This window comes from Jaculus jaculus, chromosome 10 (genome assembly GCF_020740685.1).
Source record: "Jaculus jaculus isolate mJacJac1 chromosome 10, mJacJac1.mat.Y.cur, whole genome shotgun sequence".
Classification (NCBI taxonomy): domain Eukaryota; kingdom Metazoa; phylum Chordata; class Mammalia; order Rodentia; family Dipodidae; genus Jaculus; species Jaculus jaculus.
In genome coordinates this window covers 32,734,976-32,757,538 of record NC_059111.1, presented here as the reverse complement: position 1 = coordinate 32,757,538, position 22,563 = coordinate 32,734,976, and the positions used below count along the sequence as shown (strand labels likewise).

Sequence of the window (22,563 nt, the reverse complement as noted above, 5' to 3'; positions counted from 1 at the left end):
GAAGTCCTCACCTGAGAATGAGAGCATATTTTTTACATTTGGTGTACGTAGGCAAAGCTGTGAAGAACTTGACCTTCTGAACTTCCAGTAGTTTATTTCTCATTGTGTCTGATGCCCATCAGCTAAGAAGGTCTCACAGGGGAGCTTGTGCCATCTCATGAGAGTGGATCACACATAGGGCACAAGGGGAAAACCAGCCCCTCTGACTACAATCTGGGACCTAAGGGTTCCCTTTTTTCTGAATCCCAACCTAATTCATTATTTAACAATTTGTGTTTATTGAGGATGTTTTGACTTTATACAGTTGTGTTTAGAATTAACTCAAGGGCTTCTTTATTTTTGTTTATTTAGACTTATTGAGAATGCTTTCAACAAGCTAAAACCACAGAAGGTCAAATTTAGAAGTCCCATAATTCCTTATAAGAAACAGCTTCTGGTAATTTAGAATGAATAGTTGTAGATGCTCACATGTATGCTGAGCAGACATGTTTAAAAGGCACTGCTTTTTTTCCTTCGTCTTCAAAAATGAGCTGCTATCCTGAAATTTGCTTATTTTACCAGTTGGCTGTGCGTTAATTTTTCTTATGGCTGTGTAGTACTCATGGTGTGGACGTTTGTTTGTGTATCCATTTCCTTGCAGAAAGATGCTGTATTTCGTATGCTTAAATATCATCTTGCTTGAACCCCCAGTGTTGGAAGCATCTTTTCTGGGTCTTCTCTGTTTAGGTTTCCCACTCTGTTAGCTACAAGACACATAAGCCACCTACCCTGACTGCTTGTTGGATTTTAAGACTCATTTTAAATTTTTTTTAAAATTTAGTTTGTAAGCAGAGAGACATGGAGAGAGAGGAGGAAGGGAAGGAGGGAAGGAGGGAGGGAGGGAGGGAGAAAGGGAGGGAGGGAGGCAGAGAGAGAGAGAGAGAGAGAGAGAGAGAGAGAATGAGAATGGGTGTACCAGGGCCTCTAGCCACTGCAAATGAACTCCAGATGCATGTGCTACTCTCTGCATCTGGCTCTATATGGGCACTGGGGAATCGAACCTGGGCCATCAGGCTTTGTAAGCCTATGCCCTAACCACTGAACCAGATATCCAGCCCCTTGGGACTCAAATGTAAATGTGCCAGCTCATTGTATGGCAATTTAGGATTAAAAGTGGTGTTTCTATAGAAGTTTCTCATTTCTGTCTTTTAGAAATTTAACACATACCGTCTAGCTTAGATGGATGCTGGCCACACTCTGTTCTAGAGCTTTGAGAGAGGTATGACTATCAAGTATAGTGTTCAAATTCATTAATCTTAAAAGGCAACCTATCTCTTGAGAATACTTTGAAAATATATATTTTGCTTTGGTTATGGAGTGTTTTATATTTATTTTCATATTTCTATCCTGCATATTGAAGTTTAATTTGTGACTTTTAAAAGTGTTATAGTTAACACAGCCATAAAAAAGCTAAATAGCCATTCTCCAGCCTAGCCTTTCACTAGAGGCAAGAGGATACATTAAGGTGTTTTATAACATTTGCTCTTTTCCAGTGCTATTAGTGACCAACTGACTTTTGTCATGTCTTCTAGCTTCATCTTACGGTCCAATATCTGCTGGCTGAAACTTCTAATTCTCTTTAAATTCTAAGTTAGAAATGCCTAGAAATAGATATCTAAAATTAAGTAATTTAATATCTTTCTGCTTGTAATATTTCATTTCATGTCACTAAAACAGTTAACAGAGTTTTAAAAGGTTGATAACATATTTTTAGAAATTTAGAGAAGAAATTAACACTTCCGTGATGGTATGGTTCAGTGTATTTTAGGCAATAACTTGCTGTTGGTTTTAATAGTTTTTCCTCCCCACACAGCTGGACTCCTGCTATGATATTATAGCCGTACTTTGATTTATTTTTGTGCCTGGTATTTCATATACAGTGTGAGCAGTCGTATGTTAACAACTGAGAATATATCATTGTGTGTGAGAGGGTCCGTGCTCCATGGTGCTGACTGCAGGGCACATCTGTGACAAGGGTTTATCCGCTCCTTTCTCCATCTCTGCTTGTTAGCGTGTTTCCTCAAACATCTAGTAGCTCAACCTTTTCCTTTGCTGTGGCATTTTCGTGCTTTTTCTGTGTTCTCAACAAACAATATTTCCTGACTATTGTTATTTATATGTGCATGTGCCCCAAACTGAAAATAAACATTTCCAGTCTTAAAGTAATATTATGCAAAAGAACAAGATACTAAAATATGAAAATGACATTAATTCCATTCACAGCATAAACATATCTATAAAATAAGCATGCATTTGAAACTATATGCTGTATAGAATGTTTCTTTTGTAGTAATATTAAAAGTTACATTATAGTTCACAATCAGAAAACCACACAGTTGAAAGGGATTTGTCACTTGTTAAGTGTAAAACTGACTTGCTGATTTTTGTGTCATTTGCTGAATTTGAACAGTTTTTATTCCTGAAGGACAACCACCACCCTGCACTTATTCATTTTCCTCATTGGGTTTTCCTCTTTTCTTTCAGTCTGTGATCAAAACGGGTCGCCTGCTGATCAGCCACGAGGCCCCCTTGACAGGCGGCTTTGCATCAGAGATCAGCTCCACAGTTCAGGTAGTGACTCCCTGCTCATGTTAATATTTGTTGTGCATGACTATTACAGACAGAAAAAGATGCTTATCCCAGTGTATAAAAGTATGCATTCTTTGAAACAAACTTTTTTTTATTCCAACTCCACTACTTTTCAGTTACTGGTATAATCCTAGAAAACAAATTTCATATTAATAAAGTCTTTCATGGGAGAAGAAAGCTTGAAATGAATTTAAAAAACTCATATCAGTTATGCTTATTTGGTGAGTAGGATTAGAAAACTATTTTACATTTCAACCTCATATTTGTTTTGTAATAAGACATATTATTATTAAGAGAGAATCTTAGATTTCCATACCATTCGTCTTCCATAAATGAATTTAATAAAAATCACTAATATAAAAATAATTTGCTAGCTTAACAGTAATCAGTTTATATGATGTTACTTGTAATGCTTTAAAAACAATTTAAAAACTTTTCATTTAAAAATATTCACTTAAGATGCTGCTTACTAAGGAAAAAATCTGCACTTCTTTCTATAAGGCTTTTACTTAAAAGTTTTACTTGTATCTGTGTCATAAATATGCACAATGTAAAAGAATTAGTTTTTTACTCACCTTTAAAATTAAAAACTAAGTATTCAAATCATAAAATATAAACCTAAGAATATCTTTATAGTTTGTAAACATTTTACTTCTTTTTTGATAATTAAGAATTTTAAAATTATTAAGATATACATAAGCACAGAACTTTTTAATGGTTTTAAAGAGTTTAAGGCTTAATAACCTGATATAAAATCATAATGAATAAGTAATGATAGAAATAAATTTTTAAGTTCAAACCAACAGTGATTTTTACTAAAAAATTTTGACTACTAATTAGTAAAAGCCTATAAATTTTATAAAGTAAATTTAAACAAATATTTTAAAAGGCAAAATAATCCATAATCGCAGTCAATTAGCCCTGTTATTTTATGTCATATATAATTACTGACAGTTAACAGAAGCAAATATTTGAGTTTGGTTGACGTTCTTGTTTTCCTGTGTGTTTAATTAATATCATTTAAGTATCACTGGTATCTGGGTTTTGTTGTGTACTTTATTCATTGAGTAGCACACTGTATTATATTTGTAAAAAAACACAATGATGAGGATTGCAAGAATAATTCACTAGAAGACTATGATATTATTTCAAGCCAAAGACAAAATTGGAAAAAAAAATTAAATTTTCTGACTACTAGTAAATCTGTAGGGGACTGAACTATTTAGTCATAAAGATGGCTGCTAAGAGGAACTTTGATAACTGACTTGATTTTGGCCACAGATTGCTTACTGCTTTATGGAATGTTATATTTGCATATACTTGTCAAAGCTAGTTAAAATTGGATCTCCATAAATGACTGGTAGGCTGCAGTAGAATATAAACGTATTTTTCAGACTGGACAGACTTGGAAGAAGATGATGTAATGTAGTGTCTTTTGATTTTGAATAATATGTGGACCCATATTCATGGAAAAATGTCTCATGGGCCACAGAATATATTAGTGAATCCTTGTTTGCAAAACAATGTTTGAAGAGTTAAATACAGTCATTTCAGCTAGCCAACACCAAAAATCATAAATATCATATCATAGTCAGACCCTGAAAAGTTTTCAGAGAGATTCTCCAAGGCGTGATCACACTCACGGCGCAAAAACACCGAAGCAAAGCAGTTTGCAGCAGGCTCGCTCCAACACTCACAGATTTGCTCATAGATCCCTAGGTATGCACAGCTACTCACACTGGCTTCCTTTTGACCAGGTGACTGACTGTTTACCCACCAAGCTGGGACTTTTAGCATGTTTGTCAAGACAGGGAAGATCCGGTGTCTGCCTAGGAATCTTGTCATTGCTGAGTTGTCTATCCAGAGTCCACTGGTACCAAGGAAGATAGAAATTGGATTCAATAGGAAGTTTTCGTTAGTTAAATTGTTCAACCAGTGAAGTATAAAAGTCAATTAGGCAACACTGTAAAATTTGTAGGGAGGTCAGCATTTAATATTTTGAGTAATGAGAATTTTAGTATAATGATTTGAGGGTGACTTGAAAAATGCACACAGTTGTTTTTGCTTAATTCAAGTTGTATCTGCACAAAAGCAGAGTGCAGAAAATGAACTTCAACATGACATAATGAACACAGTATTCTAGATGCTTGTCTGTGGTATTTATGTATAGAGAGATCAAAAAAAGAAAGTTAGAGGCTTAAATCTTTTCCCTAGTACTTATAACTGACTTTCTTAGTAATAGAATCTACTTTTCAGTAAGTGTTTTGTGCCCGTTAGCTGACGGTACGTGGGCTCCGAGCAGGGAACCTGTGTCAGATTAGCAGTGCCGATGAGTGCTTAAAATCAAGTAACTTAAGTGCGAGCAAGTTGAATTTAGGAGTGATTCAGATATCTGTATTTCTTTTTGCTGGGTATGCCTTCTAAGGTTAAAAAAAAGATAAATCAGGGTTAATGTGTTAATGTAAAGCCAACTTTCTGGCCAGCAAAAAAAAAAAAATATATCATTTTTAGAAGCAAAGCTTGACATTGTGAGTGAGAATGATCTATGATTAAAACGCTGTGTTATCTTTGTATCATCAAATCTAAATTGTATGTGAAAGTGAATTAAAAGAAAATGTTCATAAAATATTTTGAGAATGATTATAAAAATAAAATTTCTGTTTTAAATATATTAAAATCTGAGAATACTTGAAACTCTAAAACATTGTTTTATTCAAATTTAAAAATATTGCTCATATTAAAATCAGAAAAATACTAAGAATTTTATAATTTTTATAATTTATATTTTAAAATGGAAACATTATAATATGCTACCAAAAATTAAATATCAAACACAGGAATACTTTTACAGTGTTCTCTTGTTATTGGCATTACTAGTAAAAATATTTTTAGTTTTACAGATAAAACATGAAAAGAATGAGTATAAAATATAGTCATAATTTATTTACATAACTCCTTAATTTATAGCAGATGGCTCTTCCACCAGACAAGTCTACATCTTAAGTTTCTCCATGCCTGCTGCCCCTTTCCCATCCATCCATCTTTTGTTAGTAAATTTGTAGTTCGCAGTCTTAGTGTGGAGGAGAGCTAAAGTCACTAATCATTATACTACCTTTTCTTGATTAGACATCAACCTTTTAAACATTTATTAATAGTTTCTTCTAAAACTTCTGCATATATAAAATGCAAAAAAATATACATTTAATCAAGAATTGCTTTGCATCTCTATTGGGTTTACTTGGGAGTTAATGGGGAGGCAGATAGGCTGAGGTCTCGTCCATTTGGCCCCCTTCTGGGAAAGATTTCTAGGTCGGTCATCCAACGCTTCACTGTCTCTTCCCATCTAATTTTACATTCCCATCTGTTCTCACTTTGGGGTACAGGAACTCTTCCCTTCTTTTCTTTCATTTGACACACACTGAAACTTGGCGTGCTTTTTGAACTCTTGTTTAGGAAGAAGTGAGAGGTGGCATGTAGGTACTTCACTTACCGTTGCCTTCAGGCTGAGCGAGGACTTTGTTGTTTCAGCAAAGTAGTGTGATGTGACGCTTGTATTCTTGCTTTACATAACCCAAACTTTCAGAAAATGTCTTTACAAAAAGAGCATTAACTCATCCTTTTAAAATTTCCCCAAATAAATTTATATTATGCATTCTAGAATACAGTTTCCAACACAGTAATTACTTATTTGAATCTTAAGACCAAATAATTTGTGACATTTTAGCAGCTTTATATAGCATAATCCCTATAAACGCTATGGAAATCAACCTTTATTGTTAATTTTTGACACATTCTCATAGTAAGCCCTTGACTGTGATATGGTTGTGTGATAATAAAAAAATAGTTTATTTATTTTTCTGGATTCAGTACTTCATAAGAGCGCCAAAAATTTTAGGGATTGTGGTTGGCTTAAAGGTTTGAATTTTTTTTTTTAAACACATGGAAGCAATAAATCTGCAATAGAGAGTCCAACTGGAGAGGCTGGTGAGTTTCCATACCATTGTTTTATCCTTTCTGGGCGGTCTGTTTTCTGAGAATGAGAATTCAGAAATAGTGTGTACTGATATATCTCTTTTAAGTTATCAGATTCTGATAGTTTGAAAAGATTTTCATAAAGCCTACATAAAACATTGCATAAAAGGAAATTTTCATAAGTTTTAACAAGGAATTTTGTTCTTATTACTATTTCATGCTAGAAAGGTTTATTTAGAGATTTATTTCTCATAAATCTCTTGTTTTAAAATATATAAGCACAATATTTAAATACCTGAATCTGAAATGAGGAAACGTCCCTAAGTGGTCTTTAGTTATGACACTGTGAAATTATATTTAATAAGATTACCATGTTGATCAATTAAAAGTCATCAGAGAAAATGATCACAATAATAATTTGATAAAAAGATTCCTACAGTTTTGTCATTTCAATTAAAAAATATTGACTAGTTATAAAGCATTTTCCAGCAAAAGGTTAAGCAATCAGGAGAAGTGCATCTCTGCTAAAGATGGAGCCAGACCATAACTGAGCAGCTCAGCAGGTTCCAGATAGGCTGGAGCTTTTAAGGGGAAGTTCTCCCCTGAAGCATGTTGAGTATTTGCTGTGGATGTTCCGTGGCTACAGATGGAATCATTGTCCCAATCTCCCTAGGATGTGCTGCAAATGGAGCTCTTCCTGACCACCTGGAGTTAAGTCTCTGTTCTACTCTTTTCTTGCAACATTCATTCTCTACCTAGGTCACTTGTATGATTAGTAAGAACCCACAGAAATACACATGGGTATATATGGCAGTTTATGTTGGTCAGCTTCTCTTAAAATGAATTCCCAGTAGATCTTTCTGGATATTTAAGCTTCTAATCTTTGTCTCCAGCCTTCACTTGGCCTCACATTATTGGCCATTGTTTTCTTAAAACACACCTCACCTTTGTCCACACCCTGTTTGAAAGCCTTCAAAAGAGCTTCTCACTGTGGCAATGAGGTGTTTGCATCAGCTTTTATGATCTTGACCAACTTAAGGCCATGTCTGTAGTCCTATTTCTCTCATCCTTGACTCCCATAGGCTGGTCTCATTGGCAGTTTTTGAATGCTAATTCATCCAATTTTACTGCCTACTCTGGATGAGGCTTTAATATGTGGGCATTTGACCTAAGAAATGGTGTCCTTACTTTGGACATCTAGAATGTATTAAAAAAATAGATGAACAGATAAAATGTGGAGTACTCAGTAGACACTGGGATTGAAAAAGCTAAGCTTTTTCATGTACTGCTAAGTCCCTGGAGGGTGAGTATGACCTTGGGAGTGAAGGTGAGTAGATTGGTGGTACATAAAGTATTTGCTCTTTTAGGGATGAAAGTGGCTTTGGTGTAGTTGAAGAGTGGCATGCAAGGTTGTAGGATTGAGGTAAGGATTGAGAAATCAGTAGGAATTAGATCCTTAACAATCTTAAATGTAACATTCAGGAATTTGTTTTTATGTTGAGAAAATAGGCAGAGTAGAGCCAGAACATCTGTCTATAACTTCCAGGTTTTCTATATATTATATTTAAAATATATTTCATGGACTTCTTAATTAATAGTAAGTATTAGGAACTAAGAATTAACACTCGCTGTTGACATTACTTAAAGTAGTGGGGTATAAGTAAGGGATTTTAAACAAGAGGTTAATATAAGATGGATTTATACATTAGAAAAGTCTGTTTGGCATTGTGTTTGGGGATGTGCTAGGGAGGGGTGAGGCAGGAATGAATGTAGATTCACTAAAAAACTGTGTCTATAATCTAGATGAGAGATTCGGGGGTCTTCAAACCAAGAGCATACGAGTAGGGTTGGCATGAAAGCTAAATATTAGAGATTATGCATAAGAATTCAAAAGAAAGATTTGTTAACTAATTAGTTAGGCATGGGGCAAGTACCTACGTGATTGGTGGAGGGGAAGACAAATTACAAATGAGGAACAGGCTGGATGTTTTAAGATTCTGATCTTTGTCTCCAGTCTTCACTTGGCTTCACATTACTGGCCGTTGTTTTCTTAAAAACGCACCTCTTGGTTGTGGTTTCATGGTGATGAGGAATAGCAGTGGAAATGAATTGTAAGTTCATCTTCTGTGGAAAATGATGATCATGCTTAGGGCTTGCAGAATGTAAGGTGAAAAATAATATATCATTGTTGAGCGAGCCTGTAAAGTGCAAGATTGACCATCTTCTAGTGATAGCCAAGGTAATGACTATAGATATGAGCACTTAGGAAGAAGGGTTCTAAAGAAGAAGAGCCAGCATGTAAGAGTGCGAGAAAGAAGGAAGGAAGCAGGAGACAGCCATTCTAGAAGATGGGTCTAAGTAACAAATTCTGTCAGAGTTTATATCCCTAAATATTGATCTGAACCTCAGATGAACCAGCAGCAAGGCATTCATGGCTTTGCTGACAGCAGAAGAGTGGTCAGTAGTATTTGGGCTATTGGTGAGGAATGACTTAAAACAGTGGGTATAGCGTACTGCTTCAAGAACCCTGACTTTTCAGGAAAGGGGAGGAGTCATAAAACTACTTGTCAATAACTACTTGGTTTCATTTACTTCTTACAGTTCGTTATCCACAGTTAAGTGCAATCCAACAACACTAAAGAGAAAATGGCCAGACATAAGCACTTCATAAGTTGCAGGCCATTCTGAGTATTGTGATGAACTCTTTCAGGATAGAGCCACTCCTTTGTCCAGGGAATCTACACTGTATACACCAGTTGCCCATTGGTCACCTAGTAGTCATGTCCACAATCAAATCAGCTGGAATAGCCTTGCTTGTATGTATGAAAGCTTAACTTAATATGCTAATGCTCTCCAAGTCAGTAATTGTGATACTGAGGATGTTCCTATAGGATGTTGTTCTAATTGTCCATATATTTAAGTTACTGCAGATCTCTGTGAATAACTTATGAATCAAGTTTTGTCAGAAGTAGGTATGAACAGGGAAAAAACACATTATGGTTTGATGCTATTTGTGGCTTTAGGCATCTGCTAGAATACTGAGAACATATTCTGTGTGGATAAGGGAGGATTACTGTGGTTAGATAGGCTCAATCCTTTAAAGCTATTTGCTTAGTTAAGAATGCCATTTCTCAGTTTGGAGCTCTTCCTGGCATCCACCTTTACTTCCTGTCCTCCTCACCTTCCTTGCCAGCCCATGGAGTTAGAGTTTTAATATCTCTTAAATCCTCTTGCTATTCCTCTAATAAATTCTAGATGTACTTAGAAAAGAAAAACCACAAAATATAAATGTAGAAAATGCAGATATTAGGATGGCTAAGAAATTTCTAAGCCCTCCCCTGCCCCAAGCACATTATTGTTTTGGCTAAGATTTCAGACATTATGTTGACTAAAAGTCATAAATGTGAATAGCCTTGGAGATCCTTATTTTAGGAAAATAAAATGCTTTCTGTGCTTCTGCACTCAGTATAGCATTGATTGTAAGTCTGCCATACTGTGTTGAGGGATGTTCTTCTATTATGAGTATCCATAGTACTTCTGTTTTCAAGGGAATTTGGATTTCGCTAAAGACTCTGTCTTGACTGATTGAGATAATTATGTGATTTTTGTGATTGGCCCAGTTTATATGTTGCATTATATTTGTTGATTTGCATATGTTGAACCATCCTTGCATCCCTGTGATTAAATTGAATCATGGTGTTTAGTCTTTTTAATGTGTTGTTGAAATTTGTTCACAAGTGCTGTATTTTGGATGTTTATATCTACCCAGCCAAAAAATTGGCCTATTTTTGTTGTGGTTGTTGTTGTATCCTTATTTATTTTGGTGTCAGGGTAATACTGGTCTCATTGAATAAACTTGAAAGTGTTCCTTCCCTTTCTATTTTTGTAGAGCAGTTTGAGGATTTTGTTTTTGCCTGCTTGTGTGTTTGGGGGGTGGTATATGTACATGTATGTGCCCATGTGGCAATCCATCTGTTCACCTGCATCAGGGTGACCCTGCCTGGACCGGCCAGAATAGAAGGGATTGTCAGTTATCCTCCATTGCTCTCCCACCCATTCTAATTTTAACTGGAACCTCTTACTGACTGTGCTGATTGCGGTGCTTGCTGTTTTAGCATGAGCTCTGGTGTTTTTCACTGGACTATGGTTACAGATGTTTATGGCCATGCCCGTCTGTTTATGTGGGTCTTGGGGACTGAACTTGAGTGATCTCTCAATCCTCCTCAGATCCTCATGCTTGCACAGGATGTGCTCTCAATCACCTAGTCATCTTTTCCAGGCCTTGAGGGTCAGTTTTATAAAGTAAAGTTCTGATATCATTAAGCAGTGAGCCCATTCAGTCCTGGGCTTCATAATGTTAAGTAATGTAAGTCAGTCCCACAAAGACGAGTATCACATGCTTTCTCTCATGTGGGATTTATAGAGAGAAAACAGTATATGATGGCAAAATGAGGAATGCTAGGAAGGGGGACCCAGAGGTAGGAAGCATGAGGACAATAAGACTGACTTACATGTACATACAACATTAAAGGAAAATCCTTTGCTTGGTAAAACTAATATATACTAAAAGAAGAAACCTGTTAATTTTATTGTAATAAATTATATATTTACATAAAATGAGAAATATATGACAAAGAACAAAAGGAGAATGAACTGTGAATGTATTGGAACACTTGAGAAAACATTAGCATGTGTCCTCTATGTTCTAAAATATCAGTAAGAAAATACTATGATTATAAACATCAGAGAGATTATTTATGTACGGACCAAATGTTTCTTAAAAATGAGATGTCAGTATCATTTGTTAACTCTCAGAGTGGTGTCATTAAAAGTGAATTATAGTTTATAACAGTATGTTGTCAAATGAAGGTAGAAAGTAAGTCACCTTTCCAGGGAATATGTATGAGGAATTTAAGCAAGCCTCATTTGGGAGTGCTCTGTAGAGATGCGTGTTTGGAAAACATTAGAAACTGTATCAGTGACAAAGTAGAACTCTATTCATGAGCTCTGACTTGTCGATGTGATAATCTTTACAGATTTTTAAAAATCAATGAAAATTTGGCAGTATTAGAATTTTTTTCATGGATTTAAAGTTGAATAAAAACACATACAATTCTATAGGTATTTTGTCCAATTTTGTGACCCAAACAAAACAAAAACAATACACCCATATAGGAACACATCTAGGCAAACAGAAATTAGAAAATTTAAACTTTTATTCCCAAGTTTTATTTCTATATACAAATCACTTTGATAATAACTGAAAGCTTTCTTACCACGAGTTAGTTCTTCCACATGGTATGGTTAGCCTTCTCATTTTTTTTTTTCTAGTGGTTTTCAAGAAGAAAGAGAAGTTTTCTCATAAGATGGATTCATTCATTAAATTGATTTACTACTATTTTATTGTGACATGCTTAGTCATGTATGTTTGAATTTTTGGAATTACCATTCATAGTGATGCTGGTTACTTAAGATTGTGGAGTAAGTTGGGTTGGAAACCAGTGATACCTCAGAGCATGGATTCAGTTTTTCTGCAGGTTAATGTCTTTCACTGGTTGGCATATATGTGATTCATGCTCTCTTTGTAGAACAAGAGTCACATTATATTGATGTATAATTTAGATTATTTAAATTTTCTGTGTTAATCTAAAAGTACTACAGAGACTATCATTAATAGCATGCAGTTGGTACTAACATTGGATCCACTGCTTATTTTCTTCCCTTCAGTTGGTATTAGCTTTACAATGGCTTGATAGCATAGTTTCAAATCTTTCTGGATGTACCCCACTTAGAAAAAAGTATCATTGACAGCCAATTACACTGAGTATTAAGTGCTCCATTTCTCCACATAGTCTTCAGTATTTTATCAGGCAAAAATAGTCCCTGTTGAGCTTGAAGACCCACTGACAATATCCTCAATTGTCCTCCATCTTCTTTGTGACCACTGATTAGCATTTTGTTGTGTAATTTGGTGATGTTGCAAGACCATGCCTGTCCATTCCACCTAAGACTGACAGATCTGCTTGTCAGATGGGGAAGAATAAAATTCACTAGAACATTTTCAAAGAAATGTACACTATTGAAAGATTAAGTATGAAAAGTGTAGTCCTTCACTGTGATTGGAAGCTTGAAGTTTTATTTAAAAGAATATGGAGATTCAAAAGGAAGGGTAGGCCTTGTTACATTGTGCTCCTCCAGACACAAAATGGCCTAGATATCCATGACCTCACAGTGCCTGACACTACCTATACCATACCATCATAATAGGAGGAAAAAGATCATGGCATCAAAATAAAAGAGAGACTGATTGAGACAGGAAGGGGATGGAGAGTAGAGTTTAAAAGGGGAACGTGGGGGGAGGGTGGGTATTACCATAGGATATTGTTTACAATCATGGAAGTTGTTAATAAAAAATAAACAAATAAATAAAAACAAAAAAAAATGTAGAGCTGGGGAGATGGTTCAGCAGCTTCTTGCAAAGCTTGCTGGCCTGGATTTGATTCCCTAGTATCCAAGTAAAGCTAGATGCACAAAGTAGCAAAAAAGAAAAGAAAAGAAAGAATATGGGGATTCAGACCCCATGTTAAGCTTCCCTGACACCCAGTGTCTTCCTCTGTCAAACTACTTGTCTTTGCTGCCCTCAGCCTCTGAGATTCCTGCAGTTGTCTTGTTTATAGTTTAGTGTCCTTCCCTAACAGGGAGGCAAGTTTCATTTGATTAAGGTGAATATCCTTTGCTCATTTTTGCAAGCCTGGTACCTAGAACCATGGCTGGCATTCAATAGGTACACAATAAATAATTTAAAACAAGTGTTTGTCCTAAGTATTATTCTCATGGCCAATTGTTTTTGAAGGACAGTAATATTCTTGCATTTATGTTGTATATGTAAATTTGTTACAAAAGCTGTTGAATTGAACATTAGGTAACTACCGATTTCTTCTTGGCCAAAAGATGAGTGCAGTTTTGTGTTTGTAACTGCAGGATAGACACTACTACGTGCCTCCGTGCTGCCTCTGGCTACATGGTATCCATTGAACAAAGTGGTTTTTATTGTTTTAAATAAGTTGGGAATGCCTTGTTTTTTTTTTTTTTTGGTTCTTTCTCTAGTTGGCCTAGGGAAGACATTTATATTTTCATATTTACCACTGAGATTTCATGTACTAGTAAAATTGATTATCTGAAGGGAAATGGACCTTTCTTTCATTAAAGTTACGGTGACTTCATAGTTTTGTGAACCGAAAAAGTGCTGTAATTTTCATCTAGTGCTACAGTCTTTGGAGATCTAGTTGTAGTCTTGAAGGAAAATATAGTTGATTTAAAATATTCCTGTATTAGTTAGCTTTCTTGTCACTGTGACCCAAAGACCTAACAGAAACAGTTCAAGGGATTGGTTTTGGCTCATGGTTCCAGAGGTTTCAGCAGCTGCTTTCTTAGCCCTGTGTACTTGGGAAGCAGGTGCATTGAGAAGAAGAGAGTTTTTACATCATGGAAAGCTGAAGAAGGGGGATATTGGCATGCTCCTAGATCCCCCCACTTTATTCCCCTGGGTCCCAGCCGGCTGGACGGCGGTGGCTCCATTGATCTTCCCACCTCAGCGGGTCCTCTCTGCAGGCCCTCACGGGCACTCATGGCTGTACCCCACCTACCTCCTCAGTGACTCTAAGTCCAGTCAAGTTGTCAGTGAAGAGCCCTCATTTCTATTTCATTTTCTTATTTGGTATGGAGTGCTTTATTGAATTTCCCCATATTTTAACTATAACACTTTATTTAAAATATTTTCAAACTACAGTCGGGTAATTTAACATTTTGTAAATGATACACAACAGAGAATGTATCCATTATTTGCTTAATCCTCTTGGCTACCTTGTACGACATTTTAGGAAACAATGAAGCGGTATGGTAAATTTGCCCAGAAAGGCTAGGCTTGTTTTATTAGCCTTAGTGTGCATTTTGTAGCAGGCTGGGTGTGCTTCCTAAAGAAAGAGCTAAATTTCTTATCTTGTCTATTCCTCTTGGTTGGCAGTAAGGTTAGTAATGTTAGAAGATCATTCTAGTTTGGTAATTTAGCATAATTACATTCATAGAGCAAGTTAGCACATATATTTTTGTAAGGGCCATTATCTTCTTCCATGAATGCATTCATACAACACATGGTTAGGTTTACAGTAGACATTAAAATAGAGATTAAAGCCAGGCATAGTAGTGCATGTCTTTAATCCCAGCACTCAGGAGACAGTGGTGGGAGGATCGCCACATAGCCTGAGAATTCCAGGTTAGCCTGGGCTAGAGCAAGACCCTACCTTGAAAAACCAAACAAAAAAATTAGAGATTAACTCTTACTAATCTATTTTCTGTCTAGAATGACTTTAAACACTTGTAGAAATTAAGGCAAGTTTCATTTGGTGCTTATGGCAAAAAATGATGCCATTGAAAATGATGCCATTGAAAATGAAGGCTATAAGCAGAAGTCATCTGGTATATATAATTGTTTCAATTTTTAAAGATATTTTACTTATTTATATATGAGAGAGTGGCAGATAGAGAGAGAATGGATATGCCAGGGCCTCTAGCTACTGGAAATGAACTTTAGATACATGTGCCACCTTGTGAATCTGGCTTTACGTGGATACTGGGGAATCAAACCCAGGCCCTTAGGCTTTGTAGACAAGCACCTTAATGCTGGAGCCATTTCTCCCAGCCCTCTTCAATTTTTAGATGGCATCTTAACTTGCAGAGATAAAGTTTGCATTTGATCGGGACATGTTGAATATTTGGTTATTTTCTTTCAAGTTAAGTTAGAGACTTACTTCTTGATCCATTTGGGGGGTCATTCTGTTCTGACTGGAATCTCTCAATGGACCAGCTACAGGTATTAATTAGCTAAGATAGTTTTATATTCAGATGATACAAATAAGCTTTATCTTCATCAAACTTATTAGCCAAAAACAAAGGTTTACTCAGAGAATTTTAGAAGGCAGTCTAGATCTTCATGTTTAAAGTGTGCTTTGGATGACTAACCACCTCAGAGTCTCCATTTACAATGCCCACAGTTGTGATAAGACATTCTTTAAAACCAGTCATAATTATTTTCTATCTTTTGATGTGGTTAGTTTACTCTCGGTAATTGCATCACAGCATTTCTTTCCTGATTCAGTTTAAGCTTCCAGCTTCTAATTTTGCCAGCACAAAACATTCAGAACCCCATGCCAGAATGCCTCTTCTCTGCTGCTCTTCACGTTTAACAACAGTAGTTAGTGTGGTATTGGCAGCTGAAGAAAGTGAATCTTTGTGCTTTCTGTCAGTCCCCTACTAAGGAACCTCCTACCTCTACAGGGGGACCCTGGATTTATTCTTTACTTTTTTTTTTTGGTTTTTCGAGGTAGGGTCTCACTCTGGTCCAGGCTGACCTGGAATTAACTCTGTAGTCTCAGGGTGGCCTTGAACTCACGGCGATTCTCCTACCTCTGCCTTCCGAATTCTTTACTTTTAACCGTGTGTTTTTCTGGCAAAGATTTCTATATAAGTGTGCATAACAGATCATCTTGAATGTATTTTGTGAATAATATTCCAACACCACATAATCCTGCTTTATTAAAACCAGCTTTTAAGCAGCAGTTCCAAAACAGTTCAAATACATTAAAATAAATACTGCATAAATGTTGATGGATAGTCCTCTTATGTGATAGAATGTTTAATTATGTAGGCAACTAATAATTCACTTAAATTAAAAGCAGTATTCTTTTTCATAAGGTTTCATCAAAACACGGCCTACATTGGTCTGTGTTCATACCTAGCCTTGGGAGCCTAGCAGCATTTAGTCCTCTAGGGAGTATGCTGCATGCAAATACCTTTTTGGGCATTTGGAGAACCACTATCTTTTCTCCTTCTCCTTCCTTCCCTCCTACCTTCTTGCCTTGCTATCCTTTTTTGTCTCTTTGTCTTTCCTGACAGTTTTCTTTAGAGCCTCAGCAAACATACGAATCTCTGCAGTGCAACTATAATTCTTCTCTCACCATGGACAGACCAACCATTATTTGGGGGTAGTTTGTGCTAATGAAAGCTTTCCCCATCACAGTGGCAATAGACGTACCCTATATTATTGAATGGAAGTAAAGGGGTAAGGTAAGATGCAGGCATCCCCTTCTATGTAGTAGAGCAATGATAGCATTCTCCTAAAACAGTATATAAATGCTCAGTGCCATTTGAACAGCATTTTAAAAGTTGGTCTGTTAGTATGAGTCATGTTTATGATTGTGTGTATTCACATGTGCATGCATGTGCATATATTTATGTATATGTGTGTATACGTAGGGAGGTTGATTCTTCCTCTATTGCCTTTTACCATAAAGAACATATAAATAATCTATTTTACTGATTTTTTAAAAAAAGTATCATTGAATGAGTATGACAAATAAAACATTTGCCTATACTGCCAACTTCCTCTGAGGATATCAACACTGATAGCAGGTTTTCGGCTGCTATTAAATGTAATTTCTACCTAAAGTTAAAACTAAGGTACTCTATGTGACACATGAAGAAAGATGTTCTCAAAACCTGAAATTAAGGGAAAAAGTCAGAGATTAATGAAACATTTTAGATTTTAATTTGTCATAAGACGTTAGTTAAATTTAAATTTTTTTCCTTTAGAACAAGGGCTTTAAAAAATTCTCTATTTTTAAAAGTTGGCTATACTATTTGAAAAAAAATTTCTAAGGACTTTCAAGTTTATTTTATGTGATTAAAAAAAAAACTGTTTGCTTTGAGAGTTTTATCCCTGATAAAGAAGCATTTAGTTAAAAATCTGTTGTGTCATCAGCATTTTGTGATCGCAATGAATGCCATCGTCTTAAAACCAAGACTTGACTCATTGCCATCAGCTAGTGAAATTATGCTTTCTCAGGTACACCCTTAGCCTTCCATGTTTTTCAAGAACATAATGTTCCAAATGTTATACTCCTGGATGCTTCCCTTGAGTTAAAGGTAAGGGTAGGTGGGCATATCCATTGAATGTTATTTATCTGTTGAAAGTCTTTTACTTATAACTTTGAAACCAGAAGTTTTTAGTATATCATCTGAGGTACATTAAAATTGGTAAGCATTTTATAGATTAAAATTATCATTGGTGAAAGTTTTCATTAGCAGATTTTTTTTTTAGCATCACAGAGTAGGACCCCTATCACCTCTAGTCTGCTTATTGGATTCATTTTCATGTTACCGTGACAGAATGCTCTGGCTTAAACAACTTAAAAGGAGCAGGACTTATTTGTGCTCATGGGTTCAGAGGGCTCTGTTTATCATGGAAAGGTGAGGTAGAACAGAACTGTTCACATTATGGTGGCTCAAAAGCAGAGAAAAATGGGGATATGGGAAAAGGTATGATAGAGCAAGGATATACCTAGTCTCCACCTCCTATCCTTCACCACGTTGCAGGAATGTTCTCATCTCATAATGCTAGTAAGAGCTGAATCCATCCATTATGTTAGAGTCCTTATGTAGATCATTGTATCTGGAGATAACATCACCCCCCCCCCCCAATGAACCATTCTTTCCTAATCCCTTAGGCATTTCTTAATTAAGGGGAGTCAACGACAATGGAGATTAACTATCAGATTTATCATAATTATATATGCAAGACAAATTTAAGTGTGATTTTGTTATATTTGTACATATTGTATATTTGGTGGTTGATATGTGAAAAAGCTGACAGCTGTAGTGTGGTCCATTTATCTAAAGGAATAGGGAATTTGGGCATACTTCTTTTTGATTGAGTAGAAAATTGTTTTCACCAGCTCCTCCATTCTTGTATGCCTCCTCCGTGGGCCAGGAAGACAGAGAGGTCCTAAATTGGTAGTGGAGTGATGGTCAGCATTTGCTTTATCTCCCAAACTGGAGTAACCAACATAAAATGATGTTATTTTATGCAAATGGGGGTGTACAATTATCTACTTCTGCTACTTTAATGGGAACATGGTACCTGCCATTTTGTGCAATTAAATTGTAAGTAAAGTGTCAGTGGCAATGGAGGTTGGACTGAGTAATAATTTCTGTAAATCTATGTTGAGTCTTGTAATGTCCAACAACTTAAAAAAAATAAGAACATAAAATGATATTTCACAGGAATTACTTCTTTGAAATGTGATTTCAGAAAAAGTGAAATGAACTCTCACTGCCACAGTGACTGCTTTCTCACATATGCAGTTTATTTTTAGAGGTAAAATACTTGGGGATCATTGAATAACTTGCTGTTTGTTTTGTTGGAATAATCCTTAATAGTTTCAAAACATCAACAGTTCCTGAATATATTTAAATTAAAGTACATTTTCCTCCCAAATTGGGTATGTGGTGGCTAATATTCTGCTCACAATGATGATAATACATTCATGCGGCTTATTTTGCCTTCTGATTTTTAACTGTTTTAAAAATCCATGGTTGAGAGAAATGATCCTAATAGAAGCCACTTTCACTTTTTATGAGATTGACTTTTTGAAATAATTGCTAAAAGGGTAAATCATATTGTTCTTTCATAGCAAATTGAGCACCTTCAGAGAATCATTAACCATCTCAGTATGTTTATTCTTTCAGTAAACTTACTAATTACATTCAACAATATTATTAAGGATTTGAAATAATTCTATGAAAACTTCTTCAATAGTATACTAGCCTTGGGTTTTATTTTTTTCTGAAAAGTTGCTGGCAGGAAAAAAAGAATTGGCAAAGGTAACGGTGGTTTAGGAATAGATAAATACTATATAAAATGTACTTTAAATATGCATGTGTTATATATGTGTGTGTGTGTGTGTGTGTGTATGTATATGTGTGTGTGTATGTATGTATGTGTGTATGTTTGTATGTATGTATGTGTGTATATCTCTATCTCTATCTCTATCTATCTATCTATCTATCTATCTATCTATCTATCTATTCAGATTTTCCAAGAAAGAATAATGGGTGTTGGTATATAGCATAGGGCCCCTCACCCAAATGATCAGCATTTCATAAAATATTCTGTTATAGCTCTGCATCTGCCTGTGGCAGAATCTTCCAGAAGTGTGTGTTATGCAGACTATACTTTATCTTAAGGTTTTAAAGCCAACATTTGTTACATTACAAGTTATTTTATTTTCCCTACATATTTCTGAAACTGTATAGTTTTTCCAGAGTTTGCTCTGGGGCTTACCTGTATGGTTTTCACGTCTGGCATTCATTTAAATATCGAATGGCTAAAGTAACAGTAGCATTGGAAATCCTAAGATATGATGCTGTTTCATGGAAGGAAAGAAATAAAGAGAAGAGAGGAGGGGAGGGAAGTGAAAAACCAAGAGAAGGAAAAGATCTTTCTGCCTAATGAGGTTGTATATGCTCATGATCCCACAGTCCCAGCATTTCGAAGGCAGAAGGATCAAGAGTTCTAGATGAGCCTGGGCTACACAGTGAAACACTGCCTAAAAAATTTACAAAGAAGAGTAAAAGTACAGATTTTTCTGTTAGTTAAATCATTTTAATTTTTAAGCATATATAAAATGAGAGTAAAATAAAATATGCTTTTGTAAGTTTTCCTTTTCAGTGCAATTTATCTTACAATATTCATATGTTTACATTATTAACATTAGATAATGAGCTGGGCATAGTAGCACACACCTAAGGCTAAATCATCAAGAAGTTAAGATGATGTGGGCCCATAGATGTCATGATTTGTCTAAGAGTGCCCCACCCCTCAAGCTTGTTTATTTCTTTTACAACCATGTGTGCTCATTTTCCAGTGTTCTCATTAAGAAAAATGGGAACATATATCGTGAAAGACATATATTTTCTTACTTTTTGTGTGTGATGTGTGCATATGTGGTGTATGCATGTGTGTGTATGCAGCTGTGTGTGCCCAGTGCACATGCATGCAGAGGCCTGAGAAGAAAGTCAGGCATCTTCCTCGGCCACTCTTCTGCTTTGTCTCCTTGATATAGAGTCTCACTGAACCTGGAGCTGCTGTTTTTCGGTCAGATTGGCAGAGCAGTCAGCCCCCTCTCGGGACTGCCCCCAGGGCTGGGGCTACAGTTAAGCTTGTTCCTTTTCCATGGGTGCTGGCGATGTAACTCAGCTTCTCATGCTTGCAAGCAAGTGCTCTCGTCCACCGAGCCAGCTCCCTACTTCCATATAGCTAGCAGTGATTACGGTACTCTGGTAGCGGGGGAGATGGTTCAGTGGGTCAGAGTACATGCTGCCCAAGCAGGAATGCCTAAGAGAACCTGATTTATCCTAAGTTTGAACTCCAGCACCCATCTAAAAACTGGGCCTAGCCAGACACATCTGTAACCCTAGTCCTGTGGGGAGCTGAGACTGAAGAGTCACTGGGGATCACTGCTCAGCCAGTCAGAATGAAAATGAGTTCAGTGAGAGACTGTGTGAAGGAGACAGCTTGGGTGAGTGATGGAGGACACCCACTATTCTCCTGTGGCTCCTGTGGCATATGCAGCTGGGCACACATGCATAGCTACACATACATACTGTGCACCCAGGGGCAGGCACACATGAACACACACATACAGACGCATGCATGCTAAAAAAGATGTTCTCTGCCAGATGGTAAGCACTTTACCAAAATGATTTTCAATACTGTTAAAACTACAACTGGAAGCAATTCTATAAAACTGGAAGTAGTGTCATCTCTGCCCAACTGATTTGAGCTCAGATAAGTTTTAAAAATTTGATATAAATTACACAACTTGTAAGCAGGAAATCTCAGTCTTAGCCTTCTGAATGCAAGTGGTAGAATTTTTTAAAAATCTGTCTCTGACACATAAAAGACATTCTATCTTTAATGCCATCCTCTATATCCACCTACTTGGAGATAGGGTCTCTCACTGGCCTAGGGATCAGTAGTTGAGCTAGACTGGCCTGCAAGCTCTCCATCTCCCCAGCACTGGGATTACAGATATGTGCCATCAGGCCGGACATTTAAAGGTGATAAAACATTTCTATTAAATATTTGTGAGAAGGTTTATGATGTTTGGAACATTAAAATTACTTTTAACGTGGCTTTTCAATCCTTTAATATATGATATGTTTTATTGACTGAAAAACAAACATTTTACATAATCTTTAACTGAATAATCTTTTTTTTCATTTGTGTAAGAAATAAGACAATTTTGTAAAGATGATAAAATGTTCAAATTGTGTAACAGTTGACTTGTCATAAATTTTTTCCATTTTTACATACAAAAGTAGGAATAATTTTTAGTATCTTTCATGATTTTTTTCTTCAAGAACTAAGTTTCATACTGTATATTTTTAAGAGTTTATAGATCCCCCAAGTTTTCAAATAGCATCCATACTGCGCACAAGGAAGAGTTTGGCAAGAAAACTGCCTCATGTTCGCAGATCTGTGGGCAGCTGACCCGGGCTGCCTATGTTCTCCTTTTGCTAAGTATGAAGACTTCAGTCTTGAGTTTACTATTCACTGTGTCTGTCCAAACGTTTAGATACACCTACATGAAAAAATAACATCATAGCAGAGAGAACCTTTTCAGAGTGTTAATGTCGTTTAAGGCTTCTGTTTATTTTGTTTTGGAGGAACAAAACAATGTACAAATAAGCCTTAAATATAAAAGTTGGGTATTTATGACATGATAATGCTATAATTAACTTAAAAAACTTTATAAAGTTTTCCAGTGTTCATGTAATATGAGAAATAATCTTCTAGAAATTCAATGGGATGATGTAGACACTGGGGAAGGAATGTGTTTTTTATTTTTGTTTCTCACGTGTGTGTGAGTTTGAGGTACTGTTGGAGGCAGCAGAGTCCTGAGCACGCTGTCTGGTCCTTACTTGTCACTGCCCTCTCTGCCTGGCCTTTAGTTTTGTCGGTGATTGCTGCCTTTGCATTGATTGTGAATAGAGTTGAAGTTCTTATATAGTCTTCTATGTCAATAGTATTTTCCTTGGTTGTGGACATTAGCTCAGTTTTAGACA

General features: G+C 36.1%; 1 protein-coding gene across 1 annotated transcript in view; it reads left to right on the top strand.

Annotated features, from left to right (window-relative positions):
* Nucleotides 1-22,563, top strand: part of Bckdhb (branched chain keto acid dehydrogenase E1 subunit beta) — a 196,078-nt gene that overhangs the window by 138,071 nt on the left and 35,444 nt on the right. The window contains exon 9 of the mRNA XM_045160364.1: nt 2,524-2,610. Within this exon, the coding sequence (XP_045016299.1) occupies nt 2,524-2,610 (87 nt within the window). The remainder of the gene's footprint in view (nt 1-2,523; nt 2,611-22,563) is intronic.